Source organism: Pelecanus crispus, chromosome 4 (assembly GCF_030463565.1).
Source record: "Pelecanus crispus isolate bPelCri1 chromosome 4, bPelCri1.pri, whole genome shotgun sequence".
In the NCBI taxonomy this organism is placed as follows: domain Eukaryota; kingdom Metazoa; phylum Chordata; class Aves; order Pelecaniformes; family Pelecanidae; genus Pelecanus; species Pelecanus crispus.
The window spans coordinates 71,140,186-71,153,614 of NC_134646.1; the positions used below are offsets into that span (position 1 = coordinate 71,140,186).

At 38.5% G+C, this 13,429-nt stretch overlaps 1 protein-coding gene across 5 annotated transcripts in view; it reads left to right on the forward strand.

Moving 5' to 3' along the window:
- BOD1L1 (biorientation of chromosomes in cell division 1 like 1) overlaps positions 1–13,429 on the forward strand; it is a 37,406-nt gene that overhangs the window by 5,884 nt on the left and 18,093 nt on the right. For all 5 annotated transcript variants that reach the window (XM_075710006.1, XM_075710007.1, XM_075710008.1 and 2 more), the window contains exons 7-12: positions 1,070–1,193; positions 1,527–1,671; positions 2,352–2,427; positions 3,327–9,477; positions 10,939–11,006; positions 13,096–13,165. In XM_075710006.1, the coding sequence (XP_075566121.1) occupies positions 1,070–1,193; positions 1,527–1,671; positions 2,352–2,427; positions 3,327–9,477; positions 10,939–11,006; positions 13,096–13,165 (6,634 nt within the window). The remainder of the gene's footprint in view (positions 1–1,069; positions 1,194–1,526; positions 1,672–2,351; positions 2,428–3,326; positions 9,478–10,938; positions 11,007–13,095; positions 13,166–13,429) is intronic.

Sequence of the window (13,429 nt, forward strand, 5' to 3'; positions counted from 1 at the left end):
TTCTGGCTCCTTAAACTTTTCAGCACAGAAATTTCACTTCTTTTTTGGTGGCGGTTTGTGAATGGGAGTCTTCTGTTTCTTCTCGCTTCATTTCCTCCCCCCGCCCCTCATCCCTTATGTTACAACTGCCCCTCCTTCAGACTTCCACCAGTATTGCATGATCTGCTTTTCAGTGAAGTACTCTGCTGGTTGTAGTTTGAAGGCTTCTGGTGGTGAAAGCAATGACACACTTTTCCATCTTTTTCCCCCACTCTAAAATGAACAGTCTTTTGGTGTTGACAGAGGATTTACTAATTACATGTAGTGTCTTCACAGAATCACAGCAATAGGTGGATTCTTTCTCAGCTGAATGATTTGATAGGGAGAGTAAGAACTGCTATACATATGAAAAACCTGGTCTTGAGTAGATTTAACGTATATAATGACAATTTGGGTGGAAAGAGTAGCCCATATCTACCTGCAGCCTGCTTTCAGTGGGGTTTTGCGTGTTTCAGGCTTGTGTTGACTACTGCAGGCTACTTCATTACATCATCTCTTTACAAATGTATATCTTGCTGTCCATGAAATCAGTAGTTTGTAGCATGTCTGCAGCCATTCAGAATGCAAAGAGAGGTTTAAGCATTTTTACTATCTTCTGTGGAAGAAGGACCAGCACACAGAAGAGGGAGCAGCAGTTCTTTTTAGATCTTTTTCCTTTGGCTAAATATATATATTTTTTTTTAATAGTTACATATATCTTATATATATACACTATGTATATATTACATACACATATTTTTAATATATATAAAAATAAAATAAAAAAGAAGATACAATCTTTGAGAAGGTCTCATAGCCTCAGTTTGTGGTGTTCAGTGGCAGTGAAACTCTGGAACTCAGCTAGTTTCACTTCATGGAAGTATTAGAGGATTCCATTAACTTTCATGATTTCTAAGGACTATTTATTTTTTTAGTTTGCCTCGAGCTATAATGTTCTCTTTTCTGTGCGTTTCAGACACAGATTTTTAGTCAAAAAATACTGTTTGACCGAATGATAAATAATTCATTTTCCTTGTTTTTGTATCTCCAGGCCAAAGAAAAAGAAGAGAGACTCCTAAGACGACAAATTAACAGAGAGAGACTCGAAGAAAAACGTAAACAGAAGGCTGCAGAAAAAACAAAATCCCTAAAAACTGGAAATCAAAATGCTAAAGGTATGAGAAGTCTAACATCAGCCCCCACCGCCCTGCTCTTGCTCACTCGCTCTCTCTGGAAAAAAAACATTCAGCTTAAAATCCTGGTAATAAGTCTCTAGTCATTTCCCTTAAAAACCTAACATTTCAGCAGTGATGTAACAGAAAAATGTGTAATGCAAATTATTAATAGAAAATTCTGTATCTTCACTTTTTCATGTATCATTACATTGCTTAAATGCAATGAATGCCTATATACACATTAGTACTCTGTACTGCTTTCAGTCAGTTTTATAGCTGAAACACTAATATAAAGACATGCTTATGTATTTCACCATTTGTGTATTATTTTAGGGAAAAGTGGCTTGAACTTAGAAGAACCTTCATCAAGAAGTCTTGAGTCAAAAGCTACTGGTACCAGCATTAAGGATGTGCTTAAAGAACAGAAATTTTTAGAAAAAAAAGTAGCCTTGAGCAGAAAAAGAAAAAGAGATTCAAGGTATTCGTGTATTTGCTCAAAAAGAATTAAGTTTTTGGATATTCATTTTTGCAGGTTGAAAAAGTTGTCTTTAACTTCGCAGTTAGCCTTACCCATTTTAACAATTTCCTTTTAAAGTATTCACATAATTTTGTTACTAATAAGGATGAAGTTCAGGCAGAACATGAAGATTGTAGCTGCTTAAATATATTGCAGCTCAGACAGCAGTAGCAGCCTTTATGTGGCTCTTCATGCACAGAAAGGTGATAAAGGCATGAGAATGGAGAGCTTTTAGATGTTTGTGCATCTAATATGTCAGACAACTTGGCTTGGTCTTTAAATTGATGTTTTACATAGATATGTACATTTGTACATATCCATCTGCGTATGGGTGTATATGGGGCAAGGTGATCTCTTATCCATTTTACAGGGACAACTGTAGTACTAATATTGTCATACTGATATTCTCTGCTTTAAAGCACTGATGTCCAGAGGATATCTTTAAAGTTGGTACACATAATTTTCCAAGAGAAAAAAGCTTGGACAAATTGGCTAGTCAAAAGTTGTGTGATGATGTTCTATTTCAGTATTTTTAGTGCACATTTCTCTCTCTCCTTCAGCTTTAAAAGCAGAAAGTTTGCAAACTAATGTTTGGCTGGTACCAGTTTTTCTTTTTTTAATTGTCCAAATATCTGTTTCAGGCATGCTGAAGATGGCTGCAAGAAGAAATATGAGCCATCTGAAGAAGATTCTAAAGAAACGCAAAAGACAAATGAGGTATATGTCTCTTAAATATAAACCTTATGATCTTCCTTTTAATTGTAATAGTACTTGTTTAAATGTCCATACCAAACTGCATAATACTGCATTCATTCTTATGAATTAGTTTTTTCCTGCTGGTTCTTTCAGTTGCGTTAGTGATCTGGCATTGCTGTAGCAATATTTTCTGAATTCCAGTAGCTGCTAGAATATACAGTCTATGTATTCAGTGCTAATGTGTGTTGTAGAACACAAGATACAGTTTGAACCCTATTTTTGTCAAGCATGTTGGGTTTTTAAAAAGAGCGAAGTATGTCTTATGTGCGAAGACTTGAGGAGCTTGATTTATTTAAACTTCTCACTGGAAAGTTAAAGAAAAACTGAATGTATTCCAAACACTAAAGGAAGGAGAATTTTTACGGTGAGAGTTTTTACCAACAACTTTTTTTTTTTTTTTTAATAAAAAAGAAATAGTTGGAAGTTCAAATGGAAGTCTAGATTTGTCTTTTGTGGGTTCTGGAGTGTTGTTTGGTTTGGGTTTGTTTTAACAGACAGCATAATGGCTGTTTAAAGTAACTTATGGAGTACTTAAAATTCTGATTGTCCATTTAAAAAACCATTAAAATTGTTTTAGAAAGAAAAATCACTTTATAAAGAAAAGATACTCAAGTTCAAACAGACTGCTTAAGGTTAACTTCCATTTCTTTGGATTTTCCCACAATGGCAGATAGTTGAAATGAAAATGGCAAGTTTCATTTTCTTACTGACTATATTTTAGGTGAATTTTTATTACAATGTTAACTGTATTCTCTGGTGTATTGTTTTTATGGAGAGTTTGCCCTTAACAATTCTGTTCGGTCACATAGTGAAGGAACTGGGTAACATTTGCTTATATATATAAAAACTTTCTTTTGTAGACTTGTGAAAAAAATTCTTCCAAAGAATTGAAACATAATCATGGGAAAAGTGAAATCTCTAAACAGCTTAGAAGACTTTCAGAATCGGTGCATTCAACTGAGGAAAGCAAAAGTGATTCTAAAGCAGAAAAAGAACATAAAAGAAAAACCTCCACCTCTCTTCAGGCTGAAGGAGCCCAGCAGGACAGTGAAACAAGGGATCCAAAAAGACAACTGGATAGAGCAGAAGTCAATACTGAAGAACTACAGAAGCAGAAATCCATGTTTAAAAATGAAAAACACCCCAAAAAAGATAGTGATACAGAAATTCAACATATGAGAAATGCTGCCAAAAAAGAAGCCAAGTCTTACAGAGATAAAAATGAAAAGGAAAGAACTGCTTTAGAAGATAAACTTTCTTTAAAGCACAAATATAAAGGAGACGGTATTCACAAATCAGGTGAAGATGTTGAACTCCATTCATTTGAGAGAAGTTTGAAAGGAGAGGATGGTGGTCAGAAACATAATCAACAAATAAAGGTTTCTTCAGATGACAAATCTGAAAGAAAAAGTAAACACCGAAGTGAACGGAAAATATCGGTAACAGGAAAAGATGGAAAAAATAGTTCTGAATCAACCTTAAAAGCTGAAGAGTTGTTGCGTAAGGAAAATAGAAAGGACAGACATCTCTCAACTGAAAAATCAAGAGCAGAATACAAGTCCAAAAGGTCCCTGAGTGATTCTAGGCCACAGAAGGATTCCGTAAGTGCCTCAAAGCAACTTGCTTCTGCATCACACAGAAGGAGCGAAAGCTACTCGGAAGATAAACATGAAGTAGAATCAACTAACTCTGACTGTAATTTGAAACAAGAAGATGGTGTTCATAAAGATAGACGAAGATCTAAGAGTCTTGTAGAAGACAAGATTTTGTTAAAGTCTAAGTCAAAGAGTCATAGTAAACAATTCAAAGCATCTGAAACAGAATTACAGGAAAATTTAACAAAACAAGAGACTGCCCAGAAACTAGACAAAGATAAGAGCGTGGAAGAGAATGATTCAGATAAGCAACACAAATCCAAGAATGAAGACAAAGTTTTTGAGGAGAGTGGTGCTGAGTTGGAGCTTGCAAGTGGCACGCAATCAACTCAGGGATCACAAAAAGACTTTAGTCACAGAGTTAAGTTACATTCTGGAGAAAGAGGATCTGTAAAAGAGAAATACAGAGGTGATAAAGACTTAAGCAATTCCAAACTAGAAAGGAGGTTCTCTACTGAAGGTCACAAAAGCAGAAACTTAAAGCACAGCAACAAGGAAGTAAAGAAGAAGGAAGAGAGTATCAAATTGGAGGATAAAGATATTAAAGAAATTGATAGTGGGCATGAAAAAGTATTGAGCATCGCAGTGGCAATGGATAAAAAACAAAGCAAGAAGACATCCTGTGAAAATAGAAAAGACAGTATATCAAATCAAGATTTACCTGCAGAGGAAAAGCAATCAGCTAGCACAACTGAAAGCAGCCATGCTTCAGCCCCTCAGAAGTCAAGTACGAATAATGACGACTTGCATTCTGGTCAGGAGGAAGAGCTGATGGAACTTGATGTGAAACAAACGAAAGTACAGGACACATCTAACATCGAAGGAAAAAACATTCAAAACTCACTCCAACCCACAGATGCTGAGTATGCAGCAAAAGGAAAAATATCTCTCTCCCTTTCAAATAAGGAATTAAAACACAGCTTGGCAGATCCTGAAGCTTGTGAATCACAGTTTCTGCCTGCAGTTGAAAAAACTGTTAAACAAGAAGATATCCCTAATAAACAAGTTGGTGCCTTAGACACTTTGTCCAAACAAGCTTCCATGGATCAAGGACCCAATAAGCAAGGGGCTTATAAAATGAGCATTGTGTATGAAACAAGTGGTAGAATCTTACTGAATGTTCCCAGTAAGGATGAAGCTTCAGAAGATAGCAGAAGACCAAAGAATTTAAAAACTGTGATAAATTCTAATTCAGATGATGTTCCTTTAGCAATTAATTCTTCCAGAGAAGATGCTGCTGATGCAAAGTCCATGGATATGGATATCTCGGATTTTACAGATTCCTTAGATATGTCTAAAGAATGCCATAATTCAGATGGGACTTCTGTATTTGAAGATACTTTCATTTTGAAGAATGACGCAGCACAGGCTGTGTGCATGAAACAACAAGATACTCCAGTGCTGAGTTCTGTCATGAAAGATGATGGTGACAACACTGCTATGACAAACAGTATAGAAAAAGATAACAAGGTGCCCCAGCCTGATGAACAGGCAATGGAAGACAGTACAGCTGGGTTACCTAGTCAAGAAGATTATGATGAAGCAGCAAAGTTAGAAAGCACTCAGGGAAGTGAGTTGAAAATAAAAGAGGAAAACTTGGTGACTGACGTAACTGAAGATTGTGGCGATGTAACAACAAAAGAACTTCTGAAAAGAAAAGAAAGAGAGTGCTTGAATACAGATCCTTCCACAAAGGGAGAAAGAAGTACAGTGATGGATAATGTGGAAGAGAATGAGGTGCATGATATTGATGATATGATACAATCTTCCTCTGTGTTAGTGCCTGAAAGAGTTCCTGAGGAAACAGTCAAAGGTGCTGTTAGAGCCAGTGTGCAAGAAGGGGATGGTGTGATTGGCATGGAAGATAAAAATGAAAGCAATGCAGTAGGTACCAGTGCAGGAAGTAGTAAACTTAGTTTGTTGTACAGCAGCCTACAAACAAGTCCGGCCACTGTGATAGGAACTAGCACAGAGAAGATCACTGAGAGCACTGTAATGGCCACTAGTACAGGAGAAGAAAGAGCTGAGGGTGCATCACATTCTGAAAAGGACAGCGATGCTACAACCACTTGCTCAGAAGAAGAAGGCGAGGTGACAGTAATCTGCACAAGCATAGAAGCTGATGAAGGTTTCACAGCGGGCATATGGGTAAAAAGTAGTGAGGGCAGCAGTTTGATCACAGGAGCAGATATTGGTGAGTGTACTGTTGCAGCAGCTGAAGAAGGTGCTGGCAGTGTTGTCACTGAAGGATTAGCAGAAAGTGAAAGTTTCCTAACAAGTACAGAAGGAGAAGAAAATGGTGACTGTACCATGGTTGATGCAGAAGAAAGTGGTAAGGATTCAGTCAATGCAAGTGGAGTAGAAATTGAAGACCGTGTGAATAGTGCTGGGGCAGAAGAAAAAGATGATGCTGTGACTAGTGCAGGCTCTGAAGAAAAGCGAAAGACCTCAACCTGTGTAGATACAGGCAAATTTGAAAGTTCTGTATCCTGCTTAGGCGAAGCGGAGAGCGATGGTGCTGTAACTAGTGCAGGGACAGAAACAGGTGAAGGGTCAACAAGTGGTGACAGTTCAGGTGAGTTTAGGGGCAGTGTGAGAGCTGGCCAAGTAAAAGAACATGAAGGTACTGTGACTTGCACAGGTGCAGAAGAAAGAGGTCATAACTTTATCATCTGCTCAGTGACTGGTACAGATGCCCAAGGAGAAGGTGCTGTAACTGGTGCATGTGTTGCAATGGTCACAAACAACAGTGCCACAACTGGAACTAGTGGTGACAAATCTGAGGATACTATAAATGGTGAAAGTGCAGTCACCAGCACAGGCATAACTCCAGAAGATGATGCTGAAATTTCAGTAGTCTGCACAGGGCTAGAAGACAGCAATGAGGGGTTTGCAGTTTGTTTAGAAGCTGAAAAATGTGGAAGTGTAATGGACAGTACAAGGGCAAAGGAAGAAGCCAATATCACTACAGTCAGTGTAGGTCTGTGTGATGATGAAGGGTTTGTGACTAGTACAGGCTCGAAAGAAGAGGATGAAGAAGGTGAGGGCATTGTGACCAGTACAGGAAGAGGAAATGAAGAAAATGAGCATGCTTCTACTTGTACAGGAATGGAAAGTGAGAGTGCATTAATTTGTATAGGCGCAGAAGAAGGCGAAAGTTCTATTATCTGCATAGTTGCTGAACAAATGGAAGCCGAGTCAGGAGTGGCTGGCACAAATATAAATAAGCTTACTGTTGACAGCATGACAAGTGTCGAGAAAGAAGCTAATTGTGGCATAAACTGCAAAAACGCTAAAGGGATTGTTGAAAGCAGTGTAACCAGTGCAAGTGCTGCAGATGAGGGTGCATTGACTGTGCATATAGGAAAGCATGAAGGTACCTTGATTCCCTTAGATGCCGAGGAATGTGAGGGTCCCATGACTAGTGCTATGGCAGTGCAAGATGAGAGCCAGTCTGGTGCTGAAGACAAACATGAGAATGCCATGACTTCTTTTGGCAGCAGAGAAATTGATGCCTCTATAAGTAGTGCAGTTCCAACAGAAGATGAGAATTCTCTTATTCCTGCTGACAGAGAAGAAAAAGTAAAAGGCGATATCATCTCTACCAGTACAGTGGAAGAAAGTGATACTCCCTTACATTCAGCCATGGATGCTGAGGAAGGTCCACTTGCTGTTGCGAGAGCAAATGAAAGTGGGGAGAGCTCTATGATCTTAATAGACACTGAAGACACAGAGGTGCCTATGCCCAGTACAGCTGCAGAGTTTAAAGAGTGCGTGCATACTTTTAGCAGTAAGCAGGAGAAAGATGAGTGCACTATGATTTCCACCAGTATTGTGGAAGAATTTGAGGCTCCTATGTCAAGTGCGGCTGTTGAATATGATGGTCAGCTCCCCTCTGTGAAAACAGAAGAAATAAATGAGGATGCTATGGTTTCTATAGATATGGAAATATATGAGGTTCCCATGCCCAGTGAATCCAGTGCTGGAGGAGATGATAACGATGATGACGAAAGTCACCCAACTGCTAGTGGTAAGGAAGAAAAAGATGAATGTGCTATGATTTCCACAAGTGTTGTGGAAGAACAAGTAATCCTAATGTCAGGTGAAGTCACAGAAGAGGCCATTCAACATGTGTCGGACACAGAGTCAAAAAATGAAACGGTAATGATTTCTACAAGTACAGCAGAATGTTTTGAAACTCCTATGTCTAGTGTAGCTGTGCAAGATGAAAACAAACTCACTGCTTCAGAAACAGAAGGAAGATACGAAGCTGCTATGATCACTACAAGCATGACAGAAGAATGTGAGATAGTCCTGATCAGTGCAGCACCACAAGCTGAAGGTCAACTCATTGTAGCAGAAGGAGATGAAGATGCCATTATCTCTCCAAATGCATCAGAGGAATGTAAGATTGTGGAGACCACTGCAACTGTAGATGAACAGTTTGGACTAGCTGCTTTCAATGCAGATGCAAAAAGCAAAGGTTCTGTGATTTTTGTGGGAGAATGTGGAGCTCCTGTGCTGAGGGTTGCCACCAACAGTGAAGATCAACACACTGCTTCAAGTCTAGGAGATAAGGAGGGGGGGGCAGTGATCACTCTGAGCACAATGGAGGAATGTGATAGTCTCTTCACCTTTACAGTCATAGAAGAAAGTCAACTTGCTGCTGAGAGTACAGAAGTGAAAGACAAAAGTGAGGAAATTTTTAATACCGCTAACCAGATTGAATGCATCCTATCAACTACGGGCCCAGAAAAAGGCAGTAATTCTTTGCTCGTCATTGGTAGAGAGAACGAGACCCATGAGAGTGGTGTGAGGGGAGAATCGGCAGCATCTCAGACCACAGTAGACAGTGAAATCACAGCAACGGATGAAAATTCAGTGAATCTCATGAGTGTAGATGAAGCCCTTTGTGTGGAGATTAGTACGGAGACTGCTGGGAGTCCAAGTCCTTCCTCAGAGGCAAGTGAGGATGATGAGCAAGCTGAAGATGTTTTGCATGAGGATGATACATCAGAACTCTCTTGTATGATTTCAGAAGCAGCAGTAGAAAGTGAAACTCTAAGGAATGTAAACTATAAATTTAACTCAGACTTGCTTTTAGAAAGTGACTTTTCTGAATTAAGGACTCCCCTGCCTAGGGCACAGGCTCTTTCCTTAGTTTCTGCAAATGAAGTGACTGTAAATGCCAACCATGGTGAAGTGACAATAGAAGCAGAATTAGGGGAAAAAAGTGACCTCCCTGTGTTGCATGTAGAAGAGTTATACAGCAGTGATGACAAAACGAACTTGGTCAAAATAGATGATATTGGAATTGAGGTTACTTTTCAAAAAAGTAATGCAACCTTTAATTCAGGTGAGGATTTCTTTTTTCTTTTTTTTAATAAGTTTATAAATTTTGTTATAAATCGATGCATTTTGTCATGATTACAGTTAGAAATAATTTGCACTGTCCAAATATACGTCATTTCTTTGTTGGTTGCAACATAACTATTAATAATGTATTTAAGAATTGGTGACAAATATTTAAATAAACATGTGATTCTGGGAGTATAAGAGTGACTGAACACAGTTATCTGAGGTAAGTTGGAAAAGAAGTAAATGTTATTTGAGTGCAAAAAAGTTATTAAAATACATTGACTTAAAAACGAGCTAATAAATGAAGTGGTTTGCAAGGGGTAATTATTGTGGAGCTATAGATGGGTTTTGTTATTAATGTGAAAAAACATTTTACAATGTGAGTTTAGGTCCAGTTTCTCAAAGGTTGGCTTTATTCTGTAGTTTTATTGATATTTGGGGTGAGAAAGCTCACTCTGCAGATTTTGGGATCTTAGGAATTTGTCAAGGAAAGTTGCCAATCTAGTAAACTTGAAAAATGTTACTCAGTATTTATACAAGAGACAAGCATGACCCATGAAAATGTAAACTGCTACACTAAGGTATTTCTGTCTTGGTGTTTGCTCAATCTTTGTTGTCCATTGATGTAGCTTCTGCAAGTACCAGTGGTAATGGTAGTCTTATTCTGTGGACCTCAACCACAATTTAATCACTTCACATGCATCATTGATGAATTATCATGTTATAACTACTTCTTTTTGTTTAGGAAAAGCTGTATAAACAGGCCTCTGAAATAGGTGTCCAAAAAGGCTGTAGAAGTCATATGAAGATGCTGTCTTCATGGCCTGTTTTTCAGATCTTATAAGCATGCAGCTGTTCCCATGGGGAATTAAATGGATGGGGTTTTAAGATTTTCTGGAATTACATTGACACTAACAGGAGCTACTGAGCTTTCAGTATCTGTTATCTGATGGAAATTGGATCATTTCAGTGGTTATGGTTCTAGAGCTGATGGATTTAGATCTAATTGTCACTTAAAAAAAAATGTTATCCTTAGTATTAACTCTTAGCTCTGCATTTGTTAATACAGAGGTAATTTGCTGTTTGGAATTTGGTCTGAAAATCTGCTGGTGTTTTGTTTGGTTGGTTTGTTGTTTTTTTTTTTTAAAGGAAAAGGAAAAAAAAAAAGCCAAAGTCAGAATTGGTAAATAAGCTGTGGTAAATCCTGATAGCCCGTATTTTCCAATCCTTTTGTATTTAAGGAAAACATAGATGTACTTGTGTTCTTGCAGATGCCAAACTGGTTTTTTTGAGCTGGTTTGTTGCAGACAGACTTGCTGTTGTTTCTGTTGCCTACAGGAAGGGATTAAATTCATGTGCTGTGTTCATGAGGTGGTAGTAAGAAATAGCATCCTACTGTAGCATGAGATAAATACAACATAATGTAATTACTAATTTTAACGTATTTGTATTTCATTAGGCAATAATGCAGCTTTACCAAAGTTGGCAGAAGAACTAGAATTTGAAAGTAACTTGAGAACTGACGAGGTATTTATGTTTTGAAAATTTTTACTATACTGTTTCTTGTATTATTATACATCTTTCTAGGGTTTCTTAATATACGTTTTGATTTTTGTGCAACAAAAATGGCATTTGAACTTCAAAACTTTCGAAGGGTCATTTTTCACATTATTTAGCTGTACTTTTCTAAGCAGCTGGCATTTAAATTATGGGCTGTCCATGTTATTCTGTGATAGAACCAACTCCCTCCCTCAGCTATGCCCCTTCTGTGACCATGACATCCAAGTTTGTTTTCTTTTAGAATTGGTCATACTGTATGCATGTTGCTTGTGATTGTACTTGTAAAATAGTCATACGTGCCTTAGCTCTTACTGTTGGCAATTGTTAATTTAATGCTTTGATATGGTAAACAGACAGTGCTGTTCATTTCGTTGTATCACTTCCTTGACAGTCTTCAGACTTGTGCGTTCTCTGTGTGTTTAAGGAACACTTGCTGCTGTTCTGTACTGTGATAACTACAGCCCGTTACCTGCTGTAAGAGAAGAGTAGGGCATCCTGGATAATCCAGGGTATTGGTGCTCATGGTCATCTATAGCTTGTGTAAGACCAAAGTTGAGCCTCTGTGTTTGTGTGTCTGTGCTGTTCATCCATACTAGCCAGGAATCCAGATGGGTTAATTCTTCATTCAGATGCAGGACTGGATCCATGTATTCATTTCTAGCCAAACTCTGATAATAAGCATTTTGAGGGAGAACGTGGTTCAGAGACTCCCAAGCATCTATGAAAGGATGGATCTGCACAGGGCTAGTGGCTGCAGCTCCAGGGCAGACCAGTTGAGTATTTCTAAACCATGGTTTTGATGCCTGGGATGCACTTCAGGAAAATCCAGGTCAACTTCAGTCTGGTGGGATTTATTAATTTGAGTTGAGTTCTACCTGCAAACAGCTGTACTGTTTGCCAGCATAAGATGGTCCTAGAGCCAGTATAACCGTGTTCACATGACACTGTATCTGAGTTCACAATGTCCAGATCTGACTCAAGTACCCTTAGCTCCATATAGCATTATCTATGCGTCAGTAACATATAATTGATCTGCAACTTGAATTAAAAAAAAAAAAAACAAACCCAAAAAAAACCCCAAACCAAACCACATGAGTTGAAGAGAGTTCACTGTACCTTGTTATGCATTACAGATACATACTTTTCTGTGTATGGGAACATTTCGAGAATATTGCTCATGTTTGGAAATCATCTTAGAGTAGGGTGGCACCTTGACTTCCTGAGATTTCTCTTGAGATCTCCTTTTTTTAAACTAACCTCTGGTATCAGTGTTAACTCTAAGGTCAACGTTAGTGTCCTGGTTTGGGCTGGGACAGAGTTAACTTTCTTCCTAGTGGCAGGCACAGTGCTGTGTTTTGGATTTAGAATGAGAAGAATGCTGATAACACACTGATGGTTTAGTTGTTGCTAAGTACTGCTTATGCTAGTCAAGGACTTTTCAGCTTCCCATGCTCTGCCAGGTGCACAAGAAGCTGGGAGGGGGCACAGCCAGAATAGCTGATCCAAACTGACCAAAGGGCTATTCCATACCATATGGCATCATGCTCAGTATAGAAACTAGGAGGGTTGGCCGGGGGGCAACGATCGCTGCTCAGGAACTGTCTGGGTATCGGTCGGCGGGTGGTGAGCAATTGCATTGTGCATCACTTGCTTTGTATATTATTATATTGTTATTATTATTGTTACTATTTTACTTTATTTTATTTCAATTATTAAACTGTTCTTGCCTCAACCCAGGAGTTTTCTCACTCTCACTCTTACTCTTCCGATTCTTTCCCCCATCCCACAGGCGCAAGGGGAGTGAGTGAGTGGCTGCGTGGTGCTTAGTTGCTGGCTGGGGCTAAACCACAACAGTTAGGCACTGTACTGTTCAACAGTAATGTGACTTAGCTCTGCTGGTGTTCCTTATTAATATTTGTACTGCTGTCTTAAAGTTTTTGAAGACTTTTATAGATTGTGATAAGACAATGTTCATCATGACATGGGGCGGGGGGGGAGTGAGACATACTTGTTCTGGATGTCTGCAGTATTTTTGTTGTTCTGATTTTGTGTTTAGCCACAACAGCCTGAAAGTCCAAGAAGTGAAGAGGGATATGTGGATCTTCATACTAAAGAGTTTCAAAAAGGTGATTTTTATACTGATAGCAACTTACTTTTCATACTGATTTGCCTACTACTTATGATGGGATGCTTATAGATTTGATACATATACTATGTGTAGAGGGATTAAAGCAAAACCTGCAGAAATCTCCTTGAAATGTTTCTAGGAGCTCACGTGGCTTTGCATTTGGTTTGTGGGAAAGAAGGGTCATCCTTTTCTTCTAGTATGATATGCAGAAAGAAAGGTGAAAAGCATTTAGGATTTTAAAAAAGTAGACTGCTAACATTCT